This window comes from Neocloeon triangulifer, unplaced genomic scaffold (assembly GCF_031216515.1).
Source record: "Neocloeon triangulifer isolate White Clay Creek 2 clone unplaced genomic scaffold, ASM3121651v1 ptg000014l, whole genome shotgun sequence".
Classification (NCBI taxonomy): Eukaryota; Metazoa; Arthropoda; class Insecta; order Ephemeroptera; family Baetidae; genus Neocloeon; species Neocloeon triangulifer.
In genome coordinates, this window is record NW_026775556.1 from 24176975 (window position 1) to 24204964 (window position 27990).

Here is a 27990-nt window from a genome sequence, read left to right on the forward strand (position 1 = left end):
TTCATAAAAAAAATTACAAAGACATTGAATAAATAGTTTTGCAAAAATTAATTATTGGCCCACGTACGGTATTATTGCAAGGAAAAAATTAATATTACAGTTTAAGTAAAAAGTTTCAATTACTATTACAAGCGTAGCTCTCTGACGTAATCTGTGGAAAATGTCGCATGCTTTTCTCTTTTTTCTTTCGTAGGCGTAAACATTGCAAAATAGCAGAGATGGATGTTGCACAGAAAATGAAACAATCTTGACCCTCGCAGCGAGCAAAAGGAGATGAGAAGGTCGCCCGACTTTTTGTTCAGACGAAAGAAACGGATGGATAGAAACGCGTTCAGAGGAGGGGAACGAAGGGCGCGAGAGATTATTCGCGTGTCTATAGACTTTTGGAGCTCATTTATCGGTGGACACCAAACACAGCCGGGTGTTTCGAGGAAACAGGTGGACATTTCTTCAAACTGCTGTTTTCAACTTGAAAACGTAAGTAATGCTTGATTAATATTAGAGTAAACAAAACTAATTCGCTTATATTTTTTGGAAGATTTTGCTGAGCTTTGTAAAATTAAAATAATCGATTTGATTCTTTATTATTTATTTTTAAATTATATTTTATTTTTTACATTTTATTATTAACTTTGTGTTCAGATATTTCCGGATGTGATTGATTTTAAAGAATTGAAATTGATTAAGAATTTACAAAATGGCCAAACATCAAATATTTAATGTGCGTTTAAATTTCATATTTTGCAATTAATTTCTAAAATTGTGAAAAAACAAAACTATGTTGAAAGAAAAAAACTATTGTTATGAACAGTATGAATAGATTTTAAGTCAAGCAATTCAATATTTGAGCTGCATAACTGAATTGAATTTGAAAATACTATTTTAAATTAACTTTAATAAGTTAAATTTAACGAAAACAAAAAAGATAATCCTTATGCAAATTTTCAAAAGTGAAATTTTTTGAAAGGAAATATAATGCCAAAACTATGGCCACTCAAATTACATGTGAAGTTTGCCTGGGCTGGGCCAGGCTTTCAGATTCACACAATTTTTAAAGTCAAATATCTTCATCTGAATTTTAACCAAAAATTAAATTTTCACGCCTGAATGAATGTTTTGTTCTCTTCTCTCCACGGTCTCACGGTCTGGTGGTTCCAAAATATCGCTGCGCACAGTTTTTAAGAAAACTTGAAATGAGTACGAAACAATAGTTATTAAAATTTTCCAACAAAATTAGCTGACCAAGCATATAAAAAGATAATTAATTGGAAAAGTGAAATTTTACAATAAAAAAAAAACAACTTTTAGATCTTATTTCACAAGTAAATGGGATTATTAAGAAGTGTAATTGAATTAAAATTATTTGAACTTAATGAATTTATATTAATTATACTGAACTTCCGTACTTTTTTCCCAGGTTGCTACACATATTTGATAATTTTCATGATCATCTGAGGGCACGTGAATGGATTTCAAACTGAAATTTACTTCAAACACACACTTTAATGCACCTCAATGTTAGCTTAGTCTCTCAAATTGTGATTAATTATGTAGTAAAATAATATCCACTTTGTTAAAAAAGTCCAAATTGATGATGGTGCTTATAGCAACATCGCGTTCTGCCTTTCCGCGTCCCTCATTTGTGCTGGACCGAGACTGGAGAAATTTATTCATAACACTCTCTCGCATCTCCAGAGTTGAAAACTGTGTATTAAAAGCATTCGATAGTTTTTTTCTTACCTTTTCTCTATTAGGAAATCTGATCGTGTCCTACTTTGACTGCGTCTATTTGACAATAATGGGGAAAAAAACTTTCAAACCGGCTTTTAGAAGTAACTATAGGGCCCAGACAAAAATGTAGACCAGGCGTGAACCGAAAGGTCCAACTAGAATTATGAACTCTAGTTTTTTGAGGCGAGATTTATCATCACATGCACCGAAATCCTTTTGTAGGTTAGTGAAAAAAAAACTGCGGAGATGTTTTGAAAGACCGGCCTGCGGTAATTTCCTCGACTCAATTTTAAGTGGGATTTGCTTACGTCAATCACAGTGATTTTTATTGATTTTTTTTCACCAATGGAAGAGACGCTTTATTAGCCGCAGGTCAGCTATTCAGTATGATTTAAGGCCGACTAATTATTGCTTCTTATTAATTATTTATCAAGAGTTATTATTATTTATTCTACTCAAGACATAAAAAAAAAAAATTGAAATTGGAATTTGTTTGTCAATGATTCATTTAAAAAATCTTCAAAATAATCCAATGTATGCTCGGGGCTTCACCAGCCATTGTCTGCACAGACCCCGCAGAGTACGACTCTAAAAAAATTACGGTTTTTCAATTTTTTAGAGAAGTCGGCAAAATAATACATATATTATACTTAAGAGTGGCTCGCGGGATGATCAAAATAATAAACATTAAGAATATACGTGCAAATTCGCACAACCCTAAGAAATATTGTAAAGATTTAAATATTTCTTACATATCAATTAATCTATTTATTTTCCGTTTATTCCTGTGATTAAAAATTTACGTCAATAGCTGATATCGTCAAAAATTAAAAATTTCAATTGCAATTTAAAGCTCACATTGATAAGACTTTAAATTTAATTGCAATTTTCATCAAAATTAATTCGTACCTGCTAAATTTTTCATGAATTAAATTCTTTCAGTCCGCAGTTCAAAAGTAAAGAGAGGAAAAAGTATGAACTAGAGTAAAAAGCCACTCTAAAGATTTGAAAAGATTCAATTTTCAAGAGCAAGGCCGAAATGCGTGGGCTGCCAACAAAGGTTCCTGATGCTTTTTGTGATTTGTGACACATTTTTTCCTAAGCGGATACTACACAAATATTGTTGTTGTAATGTTGCATAGAAAATAAAGCATTTATTGCAATCTTGACATTGAGAAAAATAGGCGCTACTTGACGTCTTTGAAGGCGCAAAGAAAAAGAGTCGGAAACAATTCAAGTGTGCGACGATTTTTTTTCGCTTTTGAAACAGAATTTTCTCTTAAAAAAGAAAGAAATATATTAAAAACAGTATAGTTATGACACCAAATTATCTTTAATTAATTTTAAATTTTTTACCCAAGTTATCTAAAAAAAATTGATGGTCAACAACAGGAAGTATAATATAATTATTTTACTGCTTAATATTTTGCTTGCGAATCTGCAGGTGCGTGTACGAATTTAGTGTTTATGGCCAATTCCACGATAATTAAGGACGCAGCCCTCGGCGTCATTCAAAGCTTTACAAGTTAGGTCTGATGGGAATTCTTACGTTTTTACTTTTACAGCGAATTGGCAACTCAGATTCATAAAAAAGAAGCAAAATATACATTGGTAAAACGATCTTTACACAAGAATTTAGCCTTTTCATTAACACTAGTTTATGCTCTCAACAATAAGTCTCTCAAATTGCAGTTTGTAATTAATTAGTTCGTCCAGATTGATTATATTTGTATAACTTTGAGCGGAGAGAAACAAAAACCGGAGAAAGTGACCGTTCAACTTTTATTTTGAACTTAACCCTGAGTTTAATCTCTTGCTAAAGCGTTAATTGAAGGTTTGGATCAAAACGAACAGTCGCGAAAAATCAATTTGTCCGTGAATAGAGACATCTGAAGGCAATCAGACTTGTCTAGGCGAGAGGTTCTTTTTTTGTGCGCGAACAAATCTTGTTAGTTGATATTTTGTTTCGTTGGAACGGAATACGCATTAAACATGTTCACCTTCAGGAGGGGGGAAATTTTTGAATGGTCCAATTACCAGTTTTTGAAACATGCATTATCATTATAAGTGGAGAACATTCTATTTATAAAGATTTTAAAGATTCTTTGTTAGTCTTCCTGGACTTCCTGTTCTAACACTTCAAACATGTTCTTAATTAATGCATGAGTTTAATCCCTGAAAAGTTTTTACTTAATAAAAAAGTAAATTAGAAATTTATGTATAATTTGATTTACACCCAAGTTATTTTGTTTTATGTAATGCAAATTTTAATTATTAACCACTTCTTACAAAATGTAACCTATTTCGATTGTTATTTAAATTATTTTATTATCTGATTAAATATTAAATATTATTTCGTTTTAATTTCAAATTCAAACCTATGAGGTAAAGGCACAAATTTGAGATGTTCTATGAATTTAAAATGAATATTATTAATATTTTATTTTAAAAATTTATTTAAAATAAAATACCAGTTATATAATTTAAAGTAATTAAGAAATTAGTGTCCTGTAATTGGGATGCTGTATTTTTTTACCATCTTTCTTTGATTGTTATTAGAAATTCAATTCAACCAAAATTTTACTCTTATTTTTTGGAAAATTTTAAATCAAAATAATCTTGAGTATGATCTAGTGTCACTCTCTAGAGACATCCTTTCATTCAATGAGCTTTTTTTAGTAATAAAGCTTAATTTCATAAAACAGTTGGCTATTTCTATAAACGGAAAATTTCTGAACCACTTTAAGGAAGCAAAAAATTGTGTACACACGGCGTACATGACGGAGCCTGCTGGCAAAAAACCTCTTTAATTAATTACGCACCACGGTCAAGACAGTCATTCTTTGATGCGTTTACTCTAATGAATCTCATCTTTGTTGATGACAAGTAACATTATGATTTTTTCACTTTTTGCAGATCCTTAGTTGGCTGGTTGGCGCAAAAAATAAACAAGCAATGACAGAGACGAAAATGAAAAGCGAAGTGGCGGACTTTTACAATGGGCAGGCCGTCTTCATCACGGGCGCGACCGGGTTTCTCGGAAAGGTTTGAATTTTTTAAATTGTGTAAAAACCGAGTAACATGATTTGAGTTTCTAAAAAGGTCCTGCTTGAAAAACTGCTGCGATCTTGTCCCGGCATTGAAAGTATTTACATTTTGATCCGCGCCAAGAAGAACAAAAATGTGCTTGAAAGAACCGACCAGCTTTTCATGGATCAGGTACGTAAATTTTGAGGGTGACATTATTTTAATTTAAGACATAAATATAATTTTTATAATATTTTACAAGGTTTTATCACAATTTCGTCAAATATAATATGTACTTTTAAATTTAATTAATAATAAAAAAAATGTAATAAAACGATTAAAAATATTATTTTTAGATTTACAAGAAGCTGGAAAAGACAACAATGTCAAAGGTGATGCCGATCAACGGCGACGTCTCCCTTCCAGGTCTTGGTATCAGCGAAACAGTAAGAATTTTTTGATAACTTAATTCAAAAAATCTATTTATTATTTCAATCAGGACCGCGCAACTCTGACGGAAAAAGTTTCTGTCGTTTTCCACTCGGCGGCGACCGTGCGATTCGTCGACCCTCTGAAGCACACGCTCATCACCAATTTGCGAGGCACAAATGAAGTGATCAACCTTTGCAAGGAGATGAAACACCTCAAATCCTTCCTTTACGTGTCCACCGCTTACTCACACTGCGTCCGTCGCGAAATTGACGAGATCGTCTACGACATACCCATGTCCCCCGAACAGTTGCTCAACTGCTGCGAATGGATGACCGACGATCAGATGGAGTTCATGGCCCCACAGTAATAATGCACCCTTAAATTGATTAATTTTTGAAGTAATATGTAATTTCAAAACGAAAACTCTTTCTACTTGATCTTTTTTACAGTTTATGGCAGAAATTTCATAAAAATTATTACAATACCCCTTTCTTTTACTATAAAAATCACGATGTTCACATAAAGAAGTTTTGAATAATTATATCTTAATTTATTTAAAATTTTAATAATCTCAAACCTCGTTTTAATAAGGCTTTTAATGAATTTATTATTTTTAGTATCATGGAAAACTGGCCCAACCCATACGCCTACAGTAAGGCTCTGTCAGAGAACCTGGTGAAGAAACGCTGCGAAAATATGCCTGCCGCAATTTTCCGCCCTTCGATTGGTATGCATTTCTTTAATGCAAAAAGTTCCAATTTTTTATTAAAAAAAAATTAAATTAATCATTTAGTGGTGAGCGGTGCCCAAGAACCTTTGCCAGGCTGGAACGACAACCTGAACGGCCCTACCGGAATCACTGCTGGAATCACCATGGGCATCATCAGGTCGATGAACGCAGACAAAGACGTCAACGCAGATTTGGTGCCCGTCGACTATGTCGTCAACTCTATGATCGCCTCAGCCTGGGACGTCGGAACCAACAAGTAAGCAATAAAAAAATTACTTTTTTGGTTGATTTTAGAAATCTGTTTTCAGGTTGCCGTTGCAGGTTTTCAACTTCACCAGCGGAGGTCGGAACCCCCTGACTTGGGGCCGCTTCCGGGAGTTGCTGATCAGCGTGGGTTTTGACGCGCCCCCGCTTAAGGCCCTTTGGTACTTCTGCTTCTTCATCATCAAGAGCACCAGAATGCACAACTTCGTAGTCAGCATTCTGCACTTCCTGCCCGCCATCCTCCTGGACATGGTTTCCACCCTCCTCGGCAAGAAGAGACGGTACTTAATTTCCATAAATTTAAATTACCATTAAATTTTATTTGTAAAATTGCAGCTTTTTCCGGCTGTACCAGAAAATTGATCAGCAAACGAGTGCGCCGGCGTACTTTGCCCTTCGTCAGTGGGAATTCAAAGACGACAACGTCCTCTCCACGATCAAAAGAATGACACCTGAGGACCGGAAGATCTTCAGATGCGACATCGCCGATTTGGACTGGGCCACATACATGGGCGACTATTACCTAGGAATGCGGCAATACGTGCTCAAGGACGATCCGTCCACCGTGCCAGAAGCCCTCAAGAGATACAAAAAGTAATAACAAAAATTGAACTAAGATCATTGATTTTTTTTAGTGTGAATTGGCTAAAATTATTATTGTTTATAATTTAATTTTTAGACTGCACTACCTGCATAGAGGCCTGCAGGTGGTCATGCTCATCGGATTTCTTGGCATCGCCCTTAAGTTTTTCACCCTGATTGCTGCAGGAGTATCTTCAGTTGCGACTTCCCTCCAGTTCTGATAGAGTAAAAATAAGGAGTTCCTGAGTTTCTCTCTCTTTCAACTTTGCATTCACATTTTGATATTATATTTAAATTATTTATCTTGATGATTAATTTAAATTTATTTGAATTATCTCTTAATTATACTGTCCCACTTTATGCTCTCCCATATATCTTAAATAAAATATTACATAATAATAATAATGAATATTTCAATGTATTATTTCTTAATTTGACCAAGTTTTCTTAGAAGTTAAATAATAAAAGGTATGCAATACTTCAAAACTTATTTTTAGATGTATCTTTTTAAAATATATCTTCTTAGGTTATTTAATACGGAAATTGAGAAGATGGAGTTGGGCCAGGAAGAAAGAAATTCATTTAAGAGCATGAACCACACAAAAAATGTATTCACCTTCGCTTCATCACATGTAAGCATGCAAAATTTAAAAATATTCATTCAAGGATTGGTGAAATATTAGAGGAACAAAAAAAACGAGAGGTTTTTCGATTTATAATTAAACACATGAAATAACTTGGCATCGTAATTATTATTGTTTATGCTTCACCAATCAAATCATAGAATAATTTACAAACATATTGATTTTCAAGCTTTTATCTTGAATTTTAATTGCATATATAGAAATTGAAATTGAAATTATCAAATTGAAAGAAAAATAGTTTTTATTTTAAATTGAATTGAAACTCTCAGGGCATTGCATTTCCTACCTGTGGCAATTGTTTCTAATAATAGAATTTAATATAATTGCGATACCCTCATTTGGATCAGATTGCCGCGAAGTTGGATTTTCCAAACAACCGTTTCCAGCGTCGATGTCCTCGAGGAAATCCCTGACAATGAATGCGACAAGAGAGGTTCAGATCGACCATTTGAGAAGAATCCGCCGCCAAAAGAGGCAAGTAATGAAAATATTTAAATCAATTTCGACGACATCGCCCCTGCTGGGCCCAACCCTGCGATCAAATAGATACGCGCACTTTAAAATGGTCCATTGTGTTTTCTCGCATCGTCAACTTGCACAATTAGACTCGGCAGTTACGATAACATCAGAATAACTGGTTTTGCCATTTCCAATGGTGCTGTCTGCGTTATACAAGAAGCAAAACAATAGGTTTTGTTGTTTACCCAAACTGGTTTTAAATTAATAAAAATTATAACAATTCATTTTTTATATACAAGTCACAAAGTTAATCTTTAAAATAAAAATTTCAATTTATTTCAAATGCATAACATGACACGCAAAAATTACGTAATCTCCACATTTAATTAAGCTTTAAAATTATTTATTTTTATATAATCTTACTGTGGGCCCAGTTAAAAAAAATGGCTTAAAATTAATTTCTTAGAAAATTTGGAAAAAATTAATTCAAAACACATGACTTCAATAATAAAAGTAATTGCATGAATTAATTTATTAAAAAATTATTTCTTCTTCCTTACATTAATTTAATTAATGGTATTTTCATGACTTTCCTTTATTACGAACTGAAATAAAATATAAATTGACCAGGATGGAAAAATCTGCGATCTCATGCTACATTTTTTCTTATAATTAAGTCAGTGACAAAAAGAGACCTTCTCGGCTATGTATGACTCGACGTTTCTTCCATAGAAATAGTGATGAATTGCACACTCCTTATAACTTTAGTTGTTATGTGCGATTAAGGAAGCTGATGAGTGAGGATAAATCAGTGACGTGTCCATTTGAATAAAATCTATTCATGCTCTGGAAAAAAATCTGCAGGGTAAAAACATTGTTTTATATATTTGAACCGGTTTTTCGTGTGAAATAGAAAAACATGGATAAGTGTTCGGGAAAAACCAGAAGTCCCGCGTGCAAATTCTGACCAGATGCTCCGAAGCGGTTTTTGCAATTACGTAAACAACTCACATATTTTAAACGCACATGTAATAATTCTCTCTGCGCTCATTTGTAACGAGAGGCGGCGTGAATGTGAAATTCGCTGTAATTTATCGGACGACTGACTGAGCAGAAACGAGAATAATATCATAATTAAATAATGGCGCACATAATTGAAATTGCATCGTCCTTGAACATGCACCCTTTGAATTCAAAAACCAGTCACGATGAGACACTTTATCAATCAATATTTGTAGATGTGCCGGGATTCCCAAACTGGTTTTCAACAAATTATCTGTCTTTCTTTCGCTTCTGTTACGTAACATAATTTTTTTTTAAATAAAACTACCAACGCCGTTGCTGATGAAAAAGCAAAATTCAATGAAGGTTTGATTTTTTAAATCAAGCGAATTGAGGCCAGGAGAAATTAGTAAAATCAAATACACTGAAAGCGAATCAAGCTCAAGATGCAGAATAGGAACTCCTACATTACTTTTTACAGTATGAATGTGTTTGTTCAATGGAAAGGAAAATGCAAACATTGCGCCTCATTCCATTTGAAAAATAATTGCGAGAGAGAAGCAATCATTAGGTGATTCAAATGTTTTTCTTTACTGCATCCTTTAGAAAAATACTGCGTACTATAAATTTAAAATAGTTATAAATGCAGTTAAATTCAAATTAAAACGTTCATTAAGTTAGAAAACTAAAAAAAATCTTGAATTCAGAGATGAAAAATTACCAAATTAATTGCCAACTCTTAATTTTAAAAATTATTTAGTTCAGAAGTTCTGAAATTTCCATAAAATGTATTTTGTATTCTTGTTTCAATTCGTAGCATTGGTCATTGCGGGGCATAATTATTTTTCCTCTGAGAATATAATCATTTTATGGTTGTTTATTTGTTGCAATCATTCTTTTATTATTAAATTATGTATAGTTATTTTTTACTCTTGTCCAAACATTAAATCCAAATTGAAAACAGAAATGTCTCAATTATAAAAAGACAAAAGCAGTTTTTTAAACTCATTAAAATAAAGTAATTGACGTAATTGTGAAGAAAACAATTTAATCCAAAATTTAAAAAGATCGTGAAATAGAAAATCCAAAATATTTTGTTAATAAATGTAATTAAAAATCATGTCGGTTAGGATTTTTTTTTGCATAGAATTTCCCTTGTTGTTTGTCTTGTCGGAGGAGAAAGAGGAAAAATATACTGCAATTATTATTATTATGCGCGCAGGTTTGTCGGTTGCATCGACAGACAAAGTGGGCCAGACGATGAGGTCGAGCTGCGTGCACTTGTATGTATCCTGGTCAAGCAACTTTTCGTTCAAATCTCGCAAGGTAAAAGTTATAACTGCGCGTGTCCCTCTTTCAAGCTGAATCGCACAAAAGCTCGTTTCCACGACTGATCGCGCACAATAAAAGTGAAAATAATTGCAATAAAAATATTTTACGGCGGGGTTATTCGTTTTGCGCGAGTTTCTGCAAGCCCATTCATAAAAATCTGAAACTTTAATATAATGACTTATTAAAATAACATTAAAACGAAAATAAAAATTATTTTCGTACATCAAATTCATTTACACTGAAATTTTTAAAATTTTGGAACACGAATATGGAAGAAAGTATTTGTTATAAATTAGAAAAAGTTGTATTTTTGTTCGTCATTTAACATTGATTAATTCAAAGATTATAAAAATTTTATTTTCATTTTAAACTATTTTATATTCAGACCATTTTAAGTTATAATTTATTGTATAGAGACCCGGCAGCAACACAATAATTTTCTATTTCCTTATTGTGAATTGTTAGGAGCCAAGACAAAATGTAAATAATACACCTTAGCAAAATTGGTTAGCAACATTAAGTTTGACCTTTACAAGCCGGCTCATTGTGCTGGACCGGATTGAGACTTCGGAGAAATTTATTCCGCTTCTTTATCTCTCGCGCCTCCAGAGTTGTCAACTGTCTATTAAAAAACCGATTGGATAGATTTTTTTGCGGTTTCACAATTTGGAAATCCGATTGTGTCTTAACTTTGTTTATTCCGTTTATTCGAATTTAATGCGGAAAAACTTTTAAATAGGCAGAGGAGTGACGTGACTATAGGGCCTAGTAAGGTTTAGACCAGAGGTCTGGCATCCTAACTGGATGGATTTGTGATTAGTACCTTCCACCGTTTTCATTTTGTAATTTAGTATGCGAATGAAATTAGACTGAGATAAATATTAGAAAGACCCTAACAGAAATTTAAATATTTAATTTCAATGTGAAATGTATTTATTTAATTTTATGCTCCAGTATTTATATTATTTTCCATTCATTTAGAATTTACGTCAATAATTGACAAAAATTTATATTAAAAATTAGATAAATCAAAATTTAAAAATACATGTTCATTCCTGTTTTACTCATACATTTATTATGTCATTTTGGTTGAAAAATTTATCTGCTAAATTGTTGTAAAATTTTAATGGCGTTTTATGTTTCATTTCAGTTCCCAGATTGATTGTGAGGAGAAAGAAAAGTAGAGCACAAAACGCCCTTCGAAAGATCTGAAAAGGTTCAATTGTCAAGAGCAAGGCCGCGGTGCGTGGGCTGCCAACAAAGGTTCCTGACAATCCTGACGTAACTTTTAATAAGTATTAGCTGAGTTACAGATAAATATTATTGCACAAATTAATATTGCTGTTGCATAGAAAATGAAACAAGTGACAATTAATCATGACATTGAGAAAAGGAGATGAGAGACGCCGCCTGACGTTTTGTGCAGTCGCAAATAAAAAGAGTTGGAGACGACTCGAGTGGGGGACGATAGGGATTATTTGCGTCCAGAGCTGGAGCTCATTTCTCGCCGGTTAACACCGACCTCAACCTGGTGCACCAAGGAAACGGGAGTGTAACGGAGATTTTTGTTTGAGTAACTATTTTCCATACAGAATGTAAGTACTGATTTCAGAATTGTCTAGAAGTTTAAGATCTAATTGTAATTATTGAAACGATTTGAGGTTTTAATGTATTCGTATAATTACAAAATGATAGAAAAATTAGATTTAATTGTGGTTTATTTATTTCTAAATAATTTAAAGTTTAGCGTAGAAAGTGGAAAGTAGGACTGGTTATTTAGGATTTAAATATTCTAAATTTTAACGGGACTACCATAATATAACTGGTATTTTTAACAGTTTTAACACTTAAAGAATTTTAAATTACACGTCCGGTAACCTCATTTAATTATTATAATGTGGATTTTTTTTAAATGTTTATTTAATTCAGAGTGAGAAATTAAAACAAGAAAACAAGAAGGCTTAACGCTCGCTTCAAGCTCAAATGGCTTTGAGAAAACCCCATTTGAATTTTTGAATACAAAGAGAAAATTCTGAGCTGTTTTAGTAACAATTTCGCCTTTTAAGTAATTTACCTCTCAATTATAATTTCGAAATTATGAAAAATATTATTAAAATTAGAAATTTATATATATTAAATTTATTTCAAAAATATGTTTTCTTTTAAAAACCGCTGCTAAAAGATCGAAAATTTTTAAAATAATTTTACACCATCTCTCCAAACCAATATAATACCTCGCGGTGTATTTATTTATTTCATAATGCATGTAAAGGCGATTGTTGATTCTTAAATATTTGCATTCATTGAGCAAGAACAAGTCAACTACTATTCAGAAGAACATTTTAATGCATCTTTAAATGGCTTGGAAAAAGAAAAAAAATTCAGTTAACACTTTTAAAAAGGAGGCATTTTTTCATTCTCACAAAATTTTAATTTTTATACAAACAAAATTTGGCATAACTTTAAAAAAATTTGATGTCTTCAACACGAATCTATTTGGTTAAAAAATTTTATCTATAAGTGAGGGTGAACAGGAAGTGAAAACAAAAAATAATGGCGGGTCACGCGGTCGGATTTAGAGTTGAGATCCTGCTGCAAGGTTTTGGTATTTTGCCTTGATTTTATTCTTTGCTTACTCTAAAGGTAGGTCCGATGACAATCATGTTTGCTCGCCCAGTAAATTGTGGACTCAGCATTAAATAAAAAGGCAAAACACTTAATCATTGGACCGTCTGTCTTCTCCGCCACGCGAGTTTACCTTCCTCATCAGCACTAATTCTATTCCTCGCTAGACTCTCTAATGAATACTTTGAGTGAGCAAACAAATCTTTGAACAGTTTCTTTATTGAATTCGCTAACTTATTACTTTGGTGTGAAAACCGCTCTAGGGTCAACAAAATTAAATTAACGCACAATATTTATTTTTTGTTAGGTACGTTTGGCTATAAGCACATAATTGGAGGGTCAAAACAAAATGTCAGAGTTAAACGACCGAATCAATATTTCAAGTTAATGGAGACGTGTCTGATGACAATCAATCTTGCCTAGGCGCGAAGCATTTTGTGTTCCGAGGCGAATCTTGCTTGCTTGATCTGTTGACGTCTCATCGTGAGTGTAACGAAATATGCTTTTGCTGCCGTTCGTGAGGCAGGAGAAAAAAATGTGGAATGGTCCAGCATAGCCAGAAAAGAAAGCTTAATTTCTTTCCATCCAGCGTCATCGCTTCCAAAAATCGAGGTCAAATTATAAAAGGACCCCGCCAATCTTTCCTGCTACCAACATTATCCAAATTATTATTAGCATCAAGTTTCGTCAAAGCATTTTGAATTGACATTGTTTTTTATTTTTTGCAGATTCGCCTTAATTTTTGTATAATAATTGCTTTGTTAGGATCCGGTTGCAAATATTTTGCCTGGGATTTAATTACTTTATTGCACTAGTTTATTGGTTTGTTTGCTAGCTTTTTTTAACATGTAATATAGTTATTTACTTATTTGAATGATTAAAATTAATTGGTTAAATTTTATCATAAATCACTAGAATAGAATGTTTGAAAGAAATTTTGTGTAATAAACTTTTAATATGTATTATATATTAAATTAAAATCTAAGACAAATTTTTCCCCTTTGATCAAATTAAAGGCACCATAATTTACGGATGTTAGTTTTGTTTGTTTAATTATAAATTGAAATATTACAAAAGATCAGGAAACCCAGATGGACAAGCGGATGAAAAACTTTTGATTAATTTTAATTTTACTTTAAAAAAGGTGAAAGTGATTTATTGCGCACATAAAAGCCTTCTGATATAATCAATAAAGACACTTTGCAACCAAAAGATCGTCAAAGATGAACCCAAATTTTGCTCAAGAAATTATAAAAACGTTTTTGCTCGCTAGATTGACTAAAGCCAATAACTGACCGCGTTAGACTATAAAAAAAATCGTTGACCAGCATATTAGTATAATACTCTAGTCGAGAAGAAGAAAGTCTGACTGAATAGAGTTTTTGTACGCAATCAATCTTCGCAGTGTTTACAGATGATTGATTTCGTGATGAGACTTTTGAGCGTCGAAAAATTATGCGCCTCTATGATTAATGTGAAAAAAAATTACAGGTTTGCTTCTCCTACTTTTGAAATAGAGAATGGAAATTGAAATTTATTAATTTTGCTGATTGTATATAATAGACCAGTTTAAATTTTGGTGCTTACTAAGGACCAATGACAGATCAACTCTAACCATATTGATAAAAATAAAATGAAATTTTATGCAAATTATTAGAAAATTTAAAATCATACGAGAAAATCATATTGGTCGATGTGCTGTAGAATATATGCAAGTTTTTTTTTAATTAATTATTAATATTTTTTATATCGGATTATTATTATTTGAAATTAAATTTTAAATTGAAATATTTCAATAAAAATTTTCATGTAAAATATCTATCAAAATTTTCGTTCAAGAGCGGGATGCAAAAAAATCCTGACAAAGATTTGAGCTGAATCATTTTACGTAAGCTCGAAATTGCGCGCACGCATCTCGTGCATGATCTTTGGCAAAACTACCTCGTGTAATTTCGCACCATGGTCAAAATCCACGTTCCCAAGACCTTAACACCTTCAGGCGTTTTAATTTTACAAACTCATCTTTGTTGATGACGCGGGTAGACTGACACAAGTAGCATTATAATTTTACTTTTTGCAGATCCTTAGTTGCCGCAAAAAAATAAACAAGCGCAATGACAGAGACGAAAATGAAAAGCGAAGTGGCGGATTTCTATAATGGGCAGGCCGTCTTCATCACGGGCGCCACCGGTTTTCTCGGAAAGGTTTGAATTATTTTAAATTGTGTCGAGGAACATGATTTGAGTTTCTAAAAAGGTCCTGCTTGAAAAACTGCTGCGATCTTGTCCCGGCATTGAAAGTATTTACATTTTGATCCGCGCCAAGAAGAACAAAAATGTGCTCGAAAGAACCGACCAACTCTTCATGGATCAGGTTAGATATATTTTTTTAAGAGGAAAATTTTGTTTTCATTAATTGCACGAAATATGTAGAAAATTCTCAAATTAAATCGTCTCTGAAAAAGTGAAAAGAATTTCAATTTTTTACAAAATTCAATTCTACTTCTTTATAAATTTTAGTTTTAATTAATATTATTCACTTCAACCCCATAAATACAAATAAAATGAAGACATTTGCTCTAAAAATTTTTATATTTTTCTAGATTTACAAGAAGTTGGAAAAATCGACAATGTCAAAGGTGATGCCAATCAACGGCGACGTCTCCCTTCCAGGTCTTGGAATCAGCGAAACAGTAAGAATTTTTTAATTGCTTAATCCAAAAAATCTATTTATTAATTTCAATCAGGACCGCGCAACTCTGACAGAAAAAGTGTCTGTCGTTTTCCACTCGGCGGCGACCGTGCGATTCGTCGACCCTCTGAAGCACACGCTCATCACCAATTTGCGAGGCACAAATGAAGTGATCAACCTTTGCAAGGAGATGAAACACCTCAAATCCTTCCTCTACGTGTCTACGGCCTTCTCGCACTGCGTCCACCGCGAAATCGATGAGATTGTCTACGATATGCCCATGTCACCCGAGCATTTGCTCAATTGCTGCGAATGGATGACTGACGATCAGATGGAGTTCATGGCCCCACAGTAAACCAATCAATTAAATCTAGAAATCGCTTATAATTTGACTTTCTCTATATACAAAATTATTTTGATAAATACTTAAAGATAATTCTTTGGTTAAACTGCAGTTAGTTTATTTATTCTCTGGAAAGTATGGAATAAAAATAATTTTTACTGCTTTCACTGGAAAAGAGAGTCTTATGAAACGTAGCTTAATTAAACTCATAATAGAGACTAAATTTAAGTTAAAAAGTACTATGGCTTGTCAAGCTTGAACTAAACAAATTGCAAATAATTTTTATTCAATCAAATCATATTAATTGTTCTTGAGAATTCTAAATATTTAATCTCAAACTAAAGTCTGGTTGCTTAATTTTATCCCTTCTTAATGATTAAAAAAATTTCCTCTTTAGTATCACTGGAGATTGGCCTAATCCATACGCCTTCAGTAAGGCTCTGGCAGAAAACCTGGTGAAGAAACGCTGCGAAAACATGCCAGCCGCTATTTTCAGACCTTCAATTGGTATGCATTTCATTAATAAAAGAAAATCAAAGTTTTAAATTTACAAAAAATTATAATAATTGATCAGTGGTGAGCGCCGCACAAGAGCCTTTGCCAGGCTGGAACGACAATTTGAACGGACCGACCGGGATCATCGCTGGAATCACCATGGGCATCATCAGGACGATGAACGCCGACAAAGACCTCAACGCAGACTTCGTGCCCGTCGACTATGTCGTCAACTCAATGATTGCCTCAGCCTGGGACGTTGGAACCAACAAGTTAGTTTGTATTTAAAAAAATAATTGTAGAATTTATTAATTTAATAAACTGGAAATTGCCATTAAACCAGAAAATTGAGATTATTTTTTTTTTATAAAATTATTTGGAAAATCTGTTTTCAGGCTGCCGCTGCAAGTTTTCAACTATACTAGTGGAGGACGGAACCAATTGACCTGGGGCCGCTTTAGAGAGTTTCTCCTTCGAGTGGGTTTTGCCGCGCCACCGGTTAAGGCCCTTTGGTACTTCTGCTTCTTCATCTTCAAGAGCACCAGAATGCACAACATCGCCGTCTACATTCTGCACTTCCTGCCCGCCATCCTCTTCGACATGGTCGCCACCCTCTTCGGCAAGAAAAGACGGTATTTTATTTCACTTTCCTGACCCATTTGAACCCTTAAATTTTAAACATCAAGAAAAAAAATCCCTTTTTTTAATTTTTCAATGAAGTTTTAAAAAAAAATGATCTTTTCAAGTTATTAACAAAATTATTACAAATAAAAAACCGGTCACTTATAATTTTGCATCTGAAAAATATAAAAAATTTCAGACTCTTCAAGTTGTACCAGAAGATCGACCAGCAGACCAGACCACCAACCTACTTTGCCCTTCGGCAGTGGGAATTCAAGGACGACAACGTCCTCTCCACGATTGAAAGGATGACCCCTGATGACCGGAAGACCTTCAGATGCGACATCGCCGATTTGGACTGGGCCACGTACATGGGCGACTATTACCTAGGAATGCGGCAATACGTGCTCAAGGACGATCCGTCCACCGTGCCAGAAGCCCTCAAGAGATACAAAAAGTATAATTCTTTAAAAATATTAATTTAAATTTATGATTGGTTTTTAATTTTTTTGTCGAATTTCAGATTGCATTTTATGCACCGAGCCCTGCAGGTTGTTATGCTCCTGGGATTCCTTGGCATCACCCTCAAAATGTTCACCCTCGCGACGTCGACGTTTTCGTCATTTTCTTCCACTCCTGAGCTCTGAAGTGTGAAAATGAGATCCAAAACCTTTGTGTTTTAACAACTGTTTGCCCTTTTAGTGCAAATTCACTGATTGTAATTTAAGTAACTTAAAATTTTAAGGAATGTGATTGTACCGCTGATAATTCCTTTGTAAGTTGTAATTAGATTTCTGTAGTTTTATTTTTTAATTTTAACTGAAATATTCAGTTCTATATTTTGTCTTTGAAATAGCGTTTGATATTTTTTCAATATGTTATATCCTTTATGTTCTCAAGAGTGTGCTCATCTCATTATTATTATCATTTAGTTTTGATGTTTTTTTTTTCATTTTTATTCAAAATAAAAATTAGAAAAAATTGTTAGCTGTATAATTTAATATGACGGCCTGTTAGTTTGTATCTTACAATTAGATTTAAAAACCGATCAACAAATTAAACGCATATATATGAATAGAATTATAAACTATTGCTATAATTTGCATGAAAAATATATTTTTAATGGATTTAATTTATTTATTTCGTTTATTTCTTTATTATATCAGTGAATCATGTGTGATTTATGAGAATTTTTTCTGCGGTCAGCTTCATAGCGAATTTAATTAATAATGCAATTATTACTATCTCTGCTGCTTAAGATATGAATTTCATACAAAATTGTCTTGCTAACTTTTACGACCATAAATTTTCTAACGTATGTAATTCGTGTAATTCAACTAATATGCGTAAAAATATTCACACATTGTAAAATTACAAAATATTTGGGGTTTCCTTGAAATTAAAACCAGCACGTTGCGTAGAAACGTTATAAAGGAATAGCACAAAAATCCTTTCTTTTCCAGCCAAAAACGTTTCCACCTACCTTTAGATTAGACGTGGTCCTTTTGCATCCTCGGTCCATCCTCTTCTGGATGGCCATCTTGGGTAGGTGAAGCAGGAAGCAGGCGACGAAAATATTGAGTCTGTGCGGGACCATGACATATTCACCCTCGCGAAGTTCTGCGGAAACTGATGGGTAAACCATAAATTGGGAATAGAGAGCGCGCGGCAACAGCGCACCCTCCACCCTCCCTGTAGGAGACCACGTTTCATGAAACATTCCAATCCTGAATATCCTGCAGCAATGTGCAATTTCCGCGGCTTTTCTTGTTTTATTTCATTGCATATGATTCACATTATTTTTCATACCGGCGCAACTTGTCTCGTTTTATTTTAGTCAGTCACTCGTCAGCAGTCTCACAATAAGATCCATCCTTGACGAACCAATATGACGAAAAAAGAAATTTTGATGAAATGTCCTCTCTGATTTTTGAATATGGATCGTCTTTAATAAAACAAGAGAATATATTATCTGGTTTCATGTATTTATGTTAGTTTGATCAAAATCCATTTCGAAAAGGGATAATTATATTCTTGTTTTAAATTTATTTAATTAACTGGATTTTCTTTTGGACTGGAATTAATTCAAAATCGACTTCAAAGGCTCACAAGACGCATGCAAATAGTACACAATAATGAAATAATAGCAATAAAATGGGGGGGGGGGGGGGGAGCAAGGTTGAATCAATTTTGGTGTTAGTCTTTTTTTTATTAATTTATTTAAGTCTGATTGATAAAAACTTTTTCATTTTTTCTCAAAAGCCTTTTTAGTTCTCCTTTAGATTTTGTTGATCGCTGCTGATGACAAAAATTAATTGAAATTATTCTAAATGCAATGGAAATAAAAAATAAAATATTGGAATTTGGTTTGTTGTAAAAATAGGCAAATGTTTAGATTTTGAGGGTTTATTTCAAAATACAATGCAAAAGGACAATCAATCGTCGTGGCCGTGGAAACGCTTTTCTTCGTGCCGAAAGTGGAAACGCTGTTATAAGATGGCAAAAAACCGCCGCCACTTCCGCTTCAAGTCACGAAATTGACGTTTCATTTTTTTTTTTTTAATTATTATTTATGTATCGTATTTTAGTATTTAGCTGGAAAAATTTCTAACCAAAGAGAGTCTCGGGAAAAGAAGGAGTCGAAAGCGCGCGCTTCTATCCCTCTTTTGCGCTCTACATTTGTGTATATAATTTAATTAATCAACATTGTTTTACACTGCAATAATTATTCTCATTGGGAAAAAATGATAAAAAAGTCGGTCTCGGGGATACTTTGGAATATTCATAATGTTTCTTCGTATTTTTCTTTTACACTCTGCATACGAGAGAGGTAATCATGTGTTGCTTACTTGGTATTTTTCATTACTTGTTACACTGACTTGAGATCGCGAATACTTTCTTCTACACTTTCACTTAGCGAAATAAATCAAAAGAAACGGATAATAAAAGGTAAAGTGTCTGTCAATCGAACGAATAATTAATAAGTTCCTGTATGTACTTGTACATGCTGTGCCCCCTGTCTAACAATCGCTATAAATTTTGAGCACATAGGAGAGAGAGAAAATAATACTCGTGCGTAAGTAAATAGGTATTAACCATGTGATGACCTATATAGTATAGAAGTTTTGCACTTGATGTTATCTCAACGGAGAATTAAAAAATAAAAATATAAATTTATACGCGCGTATAATAAAATCTGCTGATTGTTACGGAACAGAAGAAATATATAGAAGAGTTTTAACAATACAACTAATTGTTTGCTTATCTGGAAACATAAATAATAATACACTTCTTCTCGTATTTACACTCATTTACATGTCATTGGGGATTATCGCGTTAGGTTTATCCTTTTTTTTTTCATTGAATACACATTTCCGCTCTCTTGCGATTACAAATATCAAAAAGACCTTATGATCAATTCACACGTGAGTCGGGCTCATTCTTTTTTTCTTTTTATCAAATGAACTCAAAGAGTGAGTTTTCTTTTATAATGAATGACTGGCGTGGCCGATTTCTCTTTCGTCTCGGCGCGTCGCTTTTTGGTTCTGGGCGAACCACCTTTTTGGAGGAAAATTTCAAAATAAATGCATTTGAGCACCAAAGATTGTTCATAAAGAGGGACTCCGGGGAAGTTGGCAGTACGGCAAAAGCAAACTAGTTAGAAAAACCGAAAAATGGCCGGGAATGAAACGCTGCTTCGTGGCCAGCACGAAAAACGTAAAATTTCCTCTCTTGACTAGTCGGCTGCTGAAAAAAACTACACGATTTTGTCCCTTTTTTTAATACAGAATGAAAACTCTTTTGCTTTTGCTTTGCCCCAATCGGTGCTGATGAGAAAGAGAGAAAATCTGGAAGGGAGTGTCAACTTAAAGGCACAATTTCTGGAATAAAATCGTTCAGTCGTTCCGTCGGAAAGTCCCAGCAAATCAGGAGAATGAATTAGAGAAGGAATGTGTGTTTTGTGTCTAAAGAACATGTAGCTCTTGTTTGTGGTTCACTGGTCGCCCGCACGCCGAGATTACCGTCGGTTCAGCTCGCACTTGATTGCTGCAAATTGAATGAGGCAATTATAAATTTGACATTTTACAGTTCAATTATGTATATTCTCACCTTCGACGATTTCCGTCTTGAGCTTCTGCATCTCCTTGCGCATTTCGCGCAAGATTTCCTGCTTGAACGCCTCAAGGTCGTCTGGGGCAGCACCACCGTTGACCTTAGGTGTCGACCCTGCTGCCCCTGGAGGCGTCGCGGCCGCAGCGTCCTCGGAGCCAAAACGCTTGCGTCCAATCTTGGGGCTCTCGCCTCCGCCATTCAACTTGGCGCCATTCTTTTCCCACGGCTGCTTCTTCTCATCCCCGTCCTGAAGAAGAAGAAAAATGTTAAAACGAAAAGTACAAAACACAAACTGTTCAACTGACAAAGAATTGCATTCACTTGGATATATATTTGGTTTTTGTTCTTTTTACTTGCCTGATTGGCGGAGGGAGAAGGAGCCGAAGAGTCTTTGTTCTGCGCGGCCGCACGACGTCTGGCCAGCGTCTTGGCCATTTCGTCCATCATCGAAGCCATACCGCCTCCGCCGCCTCCACCACCAGAGTTATTGGCACCTCGGTTTAGTGTGCCATAATTACTGCCGCTGCTAGACGTACTCGAGCCACTGTTCTCGCAGCTTGCCTAGATTAAATGAAACCATGATTTCCGTCTCCACAATTTTGCGGTTTGTTATTTCCTCTTCCGAGTTTTTAAATATCCAGATCATAAATAAATTCACTTTTCAATCATTTAAAATGTAAATTAAAATTCAACATAACACATTTTTATATAAAATATTGTTCTGTGTAATAAATTAAAGATAAATCAAACTTTTTCCATTAAATAACTTGCATTAAAATTTTCTATAATAATTATACTTACATTTTGCTTGCTATTTCTTTTCAGTTTGGCCTGTTGAAGTGCAGCCGCAAAGGACCCGTTGTCCTGCTGGCCCATCAGGTCTGAACTTGACGAGCGCGACATATTGGGCCCTGGGGGCGGCGGCGGGGGTGGCGGGCCGCCTCCCATGCCCATCACTGGTGGTGGAGGAGGACCAGGGGGACCCGGCGGAGGGGGTGCACAGTGCATTGGTGGTGGCGGCGGTGCTGGTGGACCACCTGATGGTGCAGGGGGTGGTTGTGGCGCGTTTGGAGGCGGTTGGGGTGCCGGCGGTGCTGAAGACGTGCGATGGTGGCCTCCAGGAGGCGTCGGAGGCGGAGGCGCTCCTGGCGAGGCAGCACCTGGACTGCTCACTGCAAATTTTTTACCAAATCTCATTTTACAAATCTATTGCTTTCAATTTGCAGATTTTATAAATCAAGCTGATTGTTTATAAATTTTTTTATTCTTTTCAGTCAATATAAAGAATTGTTAAAAAATTGGAAAATTTTACATAAAAACAAATTCTTAGATCTATCAAAAGTAAATGAATATATAATATAATTTCTGTGACTTTTCATTGAATGTTTACAAATATTTGCACAGATTAAAAAAGGAACTCATTTAATCAATTCTCCCTAAGATAATGAGCAGGAAATGGTTTTTTTCTGCTATTCAACATCAGAAAAAGAACAAAGAAATATTGCAGCTTCAATTCACTAATGATGCGAAATGTTGACTTACTCGGCTGGTGCTGTTGCTGATTAGACATCCTGCGTTCCTGGATGATGGCAACATCTTCTCTGGTCATTGTTCTGCAAAAAGTCAAGGGGTTGCTTTTAGAGAGGGAAAAATTTCCCAGCAACGTTCGTGCAAAAAGAGAGAAACCAAATGATTATGTTACATCTTGGCCCCATGACAGAAGTCGCTGCTGTTTGTTAATCGGCAGACCAGCACCCTGTGCGTAACTCCGACTACTGAGTGAACTGAACTGAATTTACCAAAAAAGTGACCAAAGTAAAACAGAGGCAGGATGAGGCTGAAAATGTATGTACGCAACCAAGGAGAGAGGCTTCGCTTCCACTCTTTTACCACCACACTGATGCGACTAACAATACCAAGTATGACCAAGGGACACAGCAGGTATATATTTCAAGGGCAAAACTGGGCAATTTAAATTTATCAGCGAAACTTAAAATGTACAATTTTTAATTCAAATGATCCCAGTTATAAAAAATTGAAACCTTTCCAATTCGTATTCGTACATGTCAAAACTAAAAAGAATAAACTATTTACAACACAATTCAGTTTTTCTACAGAGCAATAACTGCTGCTGGAATAAAATTATCCAATTCATTTTTAATCTTTGTCATACATTTTAAAATCAATAAATTAATGTATTTAGTTTTTAATTAATCAATTAAGTATTGATGAAAATGGAAGTTATGTACATTAATTCCTTAAATAATATTTTGATAGACCAAAAAAAATGTTAATTTTTACAAATAATTTTAAACCATCACCGAATTTGTCAAAATTTAATTGAACTAGCATTGTACATGACCTAAGGCATTTATATTCACAGCAGATAATTTTAGTGTGATAATTTAACATGAATAAAAACCCAAATTTCGGTGAGAGGCCGTAATAGTTGCCGGTCGCAGTTTTGCCCTTGACGAGGTGGGAGGGGTTGGTGGTTGGGCACGCTGAGGGTGGCAGGGTTCGGTACCTGGATCCTTGCGGCGACGTGTGGTAGAAACTAGGGGGCAGTTGTTGCTGGGGCAGCTGCGGCTGTGCGGCCGGCGGGGGCGGACCGACCCCCTGTGGACCGCCGCCTCCGCCGCGGAGGCCTTGGATCGTCGCCGGGTGACCGGGGGCGAAGTAGTCTTGCTGCAGACTAGCGGCGGTTGCCATGATTTGGCTGCCGCACCCCATCAGACCAAAATCGCGTCAAACTCAAACAAACTGAAACTCACCTGTAGCCCATGTCCTCCTCGTAAGATCCGTTCGGCGCCTGCTGTTGCCCTGCGTACATCGGCTGCTGAGGCACAGACGGCGGCGCCTGTTGCTGCAGTGGGGGCAGTGGAGGCGGCTTGTTGCCACTCAAAACCTGACACAAATAATCAATTTAATATAAATTTTCCCAAAATTCAACAACGACTAATTAAGACAAAACAGGGACAAAATGTATGGAATCCAAAGATTGGAAAGCTTTGATTGATTTTTTAATTTTTTCTTTCAGAAGAAATTTTATCATAATTTATGAACTCAAGAGTATTTATAAAGTATAAATTTTTTGAAGATTATAATAAATTATTTAAAATAAAAACACTTTAAAGATGTCTAATTTTATTTCTTAAATTTTTTTTAACTATTATCATTCTCTTTTTTAACAAAAAATAATAATTTAATGCTTTTACGATTGCGTTTGTTTTGAATAGGCAAATGGTGTCATTAACCAGTTTGATTAGCACAACCCGCGGTTTCCTTTGAGATAAACGAAAGACGGAAATGTGTCGAGAAACGGTTGAGAGGATTTTAATAAATTATCAACACTTATTGTACACTTGAACAGAATGTTAGCACTTATCTGGTTTTAAATTGTTTGTTTCGCACAATCTCAAGCATAGTAAAACTTGATGACTTGCTGCTTGTCAGATAATTTGAGTCTTTCTTTAAATTTAAGATAAAACTTCTCACTAGATTTTTTAAAGGAAATTTAATTATTTAGTTGCGACCTCCTCCCCCAGTAAAAAACTGCACTCAATAAGAATTGTTTTAATTATTTAACTCTTCACAAATTGATTAAAAATTTTAAAGACTAAAAAAGTTAAAATGAAAGCCCATCTTTTATCAAAATGATATTTATAATAAAAATAAAACTAGTAGTTTTCAGCGGCAAGGAAATTAAATTGAACTTAATGAACATAATATAATAAAATTAGTAAGAAATTATCATGTTTGTTGGGACATTTTTTGATGTTATTTGTGGTGACAACAAAATATGATTAAAAAAATAACTCTAGCTTAATGTTTAACAAACAAATTGATAAAAAAAAATTAGTACAATCAACAGCCACCTAGGCGGATGTGGTCTTTTCATGTAGGAATTTAATTTAATTCTGCCTAGTGGTGATGCCGTTTTGTGGAAATGTTTCTTTTTTTTTTAAATGTAAAACTTTTCCAAAAGTTTGAAGACAAAATAAATAATAATTACATCAGCAAGTTTTAAGGAAGGAAAAGTGACTAAATTAAATTATTATGATATTGAATGAAACAAATTTTTGAAAAAAAGGACTAACAAGATTAAAAAAATAATCATAATTACATCCAGCACATGAAGCATAGCCCTGGCAAAGGCCTCCGCGTCCTCTTTGCTGCTGAAGTTGAGTCCGTAGACCTGCTTGTTGTCTCGCCATTGGTGAAACGTGGTGGTCGCCTGGTTGTACTTAAGCCCTTTGAGGATGGCACAGTTGATCACCACCTGTGTCCGTCAGAAAAATCGGTCAGCCGAATTTAAAAAAAGAATAGAATTTAATACCTCAAGGTCCTGCAGCTTTCGACCGACGACGCGGAAGCTGTTGTTGAGCTGGTGGTGGTAAATGTGCACCTTGCTGAGGCCCGAAGACGTGCCCGACGGCACCCAACGCTTGATAGCGTCCTCGTACACCATCACCGACGCCCGCGCCGACGCGATGCTCTGCTCGCTGCGCGCCAAAAGAAAAATAAAACACAGGTGTAAAAATTTGCAAATGACATGAGAGCAGGGTAGTCATGCGGAGAAGAAAAAGGAAGAAGAATTTGAAGGAAGAAAATTCAATGTCAGTGTTGGAAAAAAAATGATAACTTAAAAAAAAACTTAAAAAAAAAGAAAGGATCTAAAGATTTTTCTTCTAAATTATATTTCATGGATTTCAATTGAGACAAACAGGGAAACAGGGAATTTAACAATTTTTAAGTAAAGAATCATAATTTAAAACATTTTTATACTTTTTATTACATGGCAATGTCAAAAAGGAAAGCCTTCTATCTTTTAATGTTAAAGCTATTTTTTCTTATAATAATATTTCTTTCTACGTTAAAATTTCAATTAAAAATAAGAAAACTAAATTTAAAATGTGTAATTAAATCTTATAGACTTCATTCATTTTTAAGTTTTTCAGGAGAAGAAAGAGGAAGAAGAAATTGAAGGACGAGAATTCAATGTCAGTGTTTAAAAAAAAAATATTGATTAATTTGGAATTTTTTTACAAAAAATTAAAGTGACAAATCATCAAGAGATTTTTTTTATAAATTATATTTCTAGGATTTAAATTGTGAGACAAAAATGAAAATTAATTTGAATTAAACAATTTTAAAATTATGAATCGTGACTGACATTTTTTTCATTAAAAGTCAACGTCAATATAAATAACTTTTTAATCTTTTCATATCAAAGCTTTTTGAAAAGTAATCAAATTTCTCACTTCACAATACTAAAATTTCTATTACAAAATCATGGCTTCATTCCTTTTTTGAGTTTTTCAAAATAAATAAATTTAACAACACTGAATTCCATAATAACACACAAAGACAGAAAAAATAATTTCAAAATTTGGAAGTGGCAGACGATTCATTTTCTGTTTCAGTCGCCACTGACCCCAAACAAGCGGACACAAACATCGCAAAACACCACAATTATTTGGAACAATCCGCGGTTTTCGCGTTTCTCATGCTCTAGAAGCGTCTTTTCTCGAGACGACCTCCGTTTTAATTTCCTTCTCATTTGCATACAAAGCTATTTCAATTTTGTGTTCTCCACGTAATTATGGTACCTGCGCTGGTCATCGTTAGCGGCCACATTCGGGGCAACAGCACCTGCATTTCGCGCGTAGTGACAACTGCAAATACATTTAAAAATTGCACGCTTTTTATTGATTCGTCATTATAAAACAAGAAAGTTAAGTCGAGCGAGGAAAGAATCTTTTAAATCAAGTTCGTGACTGTACAAGCAAAGAAGACTTTCGCGGTCGAGAGCACAAGAAATTCAACCGGCCGCAAAATCGGATCTCCTGGCCGTGTCTAACTGTTTCGCCGCCTCTGCTTTGGAGGAAAAGTCACGACGGTCTTTTTATATTTTCTTTTCATTTCATTAGTCATTCGACTTTTATCTCGAAATGGGAACGGCCAGGATTGAGATAAGTCACCTTTTAATTTAACTTCCGCGAAAAAAATTTCCTTATTGCACTAGTAGGAAGTGGATTTGTTTCATCTTCTCCGTAACACACATTTTTATTTGTTTGACTCGATTATTTTATTAATTATAATTGACAATTACGGGCCACGCCCCTTTAGTAAATCGTCGCCCGCCCTTCCGTCGGCGTCGACACGGCCATATTTCGACTAAATCCGGCCGATGGAAACACCTATTTAATATCCTGGAAATTTTAATTTGGCATTTTGAAACCGGCGCCGTTTCAATTTTCAGCTGAAATTGCAAACGAAATGTTTTCGCAAAATTCATAAACAAAACGGGGGGTCCTGTCGTAAAACTGTTTACAAAGCAAAATTTGACCGAATTCCATACCAAACTAAAGCTAAAATTATTCGGTTTTATAAATTTGAAATTGAAATTTCTCAGACATGTGGTTTTTGACCCTGTAATTAATTTTTTGACTTGTATGTATAAGCCGAATCACAATAATCTTCCTACAACCCATTCCCCAAATTCACCCTGGTGGCTCACATCAATTTTTAAATAATTTATCCACCCACACGAGTCTTAACTCTAGGAAAATATTTTCGGCGGCCGGAAAGTCGGCTCCCCCGCAGAGTGGCGGCGCCGACAGATGAGTTTTGAGATTCATCTCTTCGGCCACCGACCGGGAGTGTCGTTCGTGTAAGGAGCCGTCGCTCGGAGTCTGGACCAAAGTTTTCGCCTGGACTTGGAGGCGGCACTCACCTCATCTTGGGGCTTCCGGGGGCGGGTGGGGGCGGCTTCTACTCAGGGGTGGCGCGGGGCAAGTCGAAAGACGGCGCCGATCCAACTCAGTCGCATAGCGCGATCGACGCCATTCGGCCCTTTTTTATGTCCGTCGTCGTCCGTCTGTCTCTTGTCTCTA

General features: G+C 34.8%; 3 protein-coding genes across 5 annotated transcripts; 2 read left to right on the forward strand and 1 right to left on the reverse strand.

Annotated features, from left to right (window-relative positions):
* Window positions 1-331: 331 nt before the first annotated feature.
* Window positions 332-7169, forward strand: LOC132199738 (fatty acyl-CoA reductase wat-like). Its single transcript, XM_059624685.1, has 10 exons — window positions 332-477; window positions 4648-4776; window positions 4834-4950; window positions 5115-5204; window positions 5258-5553; window positions 5808-5917; window positions 5984-6176; window positions 6229-6465; window positions 6521-6778; window positions 6864-7169. Exons 2-10 carry the CDS (start codon window positions 4687-4689, stop codon window positions 6985-6987), a joined length of 1515 nt encoding a protein of 504 aa, XP_059480668.1. The 5' UTR covers window positions 332-477; window positions 4648-4686; the 3' UTR covers window positions 6988-7169.
* A 4224-nt stretch (window positions 7170-11393) lies between these two features.
* Window positions 11394-17965, forward strand: LOC132199739 (fatty acyl-CoA reductase wat-like). Its single transcript, XM_059624686.1, has 11 exons — window positions 11394-11498; window positions 11556-11798; window positions 14909-15032; window positions 15085-15201; window positions 15431-15520; window positions 15575-15870; window positions 16260-16369; window positions 16437-16629; window positions 16753-16989; window positions 17178-17435; window positions 17502-17965. Exons 3-11 carry the CDS (start codon window positions 14943-14945, stop codon window positions 17623-17625), a joined length of 1515 nt encoding a protein of 504 aa, XP_059480669.1. The 5' UTR covers window positions 11394-11498; window positions 11556-11798; window positions 14909-14942; the 3' UTR covers window positions 17626-17965.
* A 1403-nt stretch (window positions 17966-19368) lies between these two features.
* Window positions 19369-27984, reverse strand: LOC132201897 (protein enabled-like). 3 transcript variants are annotated; one of them, XM_059628442.1, is made up of 11 exons: window positions 27831-27983; window positions 26704-26769; window positions 25431-25596; window positions 25218-25373; window positions 23866-23999; window positions 23619-23810; window positions 22634-22704; window positions 21893-22263; window positions 21449-21652; window positions 21089-21338; window positions 19369-21025 (listed from the first exon to the last, which is right to left on the reverse strand). In XM_059628442.1, the coding sequence occupies exons 1-11, from the start codon at window positions 27833-27835 to the stop codon at window positions 20997-20999; spliced, it is 1644 nt and encodes a 547-aa protein (XP_059484425.1). In that variant the 5' UTR covers window positions 27836-27983; the 3' UTR covers window positions 19369-20996. The 3 variants fall into 3 exon arrangements, with proteins under 3 accessions (XP_059484425.1, XP_059484427.1, XP_059484428.1); XM_059628444.1 differs by lacking the exon at window positions 26704-26769 and having other exon boundaries at window positions 27831-27984; XM_059628445.1 differs by lacking the exon at window positions 23619-23810 and having other exon boundaries at window positions 27831-27982.
* Between the last annotated feature and the right edge of the window lie 6 nt (window positions 27985-27990).

What these genes read in the sequence shown, in the direction of transcription:
- LOC132199738 (XM_059624685.1), top strand. Translation starts at nt 4,687, where the DNA reads ATGACAGAGACGAAAATGAAAAGCGAAGTGGCGGACTTTTACAATGGG. An exon ending in ACCAGCTTTTCATGGATCAG is followed by an intron (nt 4,951 to 5,114) that starts GTACGTAAATTT and finishes TATTATTTTTAG; the next exon opens with ATTTACAAGAAGCTGGAAAA. An exon ending in CTCCTCGGCAAGAAGAGACG is followed by an intron (nt 6,466 to 6,520) that starts GTACTTAATTTC and finishes GTAAAATTGCAG; the next exon opens with CTTTTTCCGGCTGTACCAGA.
- LOC132199739 (XM_059624686.1), top strand. Translation starts at nt 14,943, where the DNA reads ATGACAGAGACGAAAATGAAAAGCGAAGTGGCGGATTTCTATAATGGG. An exon ending in ACCAACTCTTCATGGATCAG is followed by an intron (nt 15,202 to 15,430) that starts GTTAGATATATT and finishes ATATTTTTCTAG; the next exon opens with ATTTACAAGAAGTTGGAAAA. An exon ending in TATTTTCAGACCTTCAATTG is followed by an intron (nt 16,370 to 16,436) that starts GTATGCATTTCA and finishes ATAATTGATCAG; the next exon opens with TGGTGAGCGCCGCACAAGAG.
- LOC132201897 (XM_059628442.1), bottom strand. An exon ending in GAAAGCTGCAGGACCTTGAG is followed by an intron (nt 25,374 to 25,430) that starts GTATTAAATTCT and finishes TGACGGACACAG; the next exon opens with GTGGTGATCAACTGTGCCAT. An exon ending in ACGTCGCCGCAAGGATCCAG is followed by an intron (nt 22,705 to 23,618) that starts GTACCGAACCCT and finishes GACTTTTTGCAG; the next exon opens with AACAATGACCAGAGAAGATG.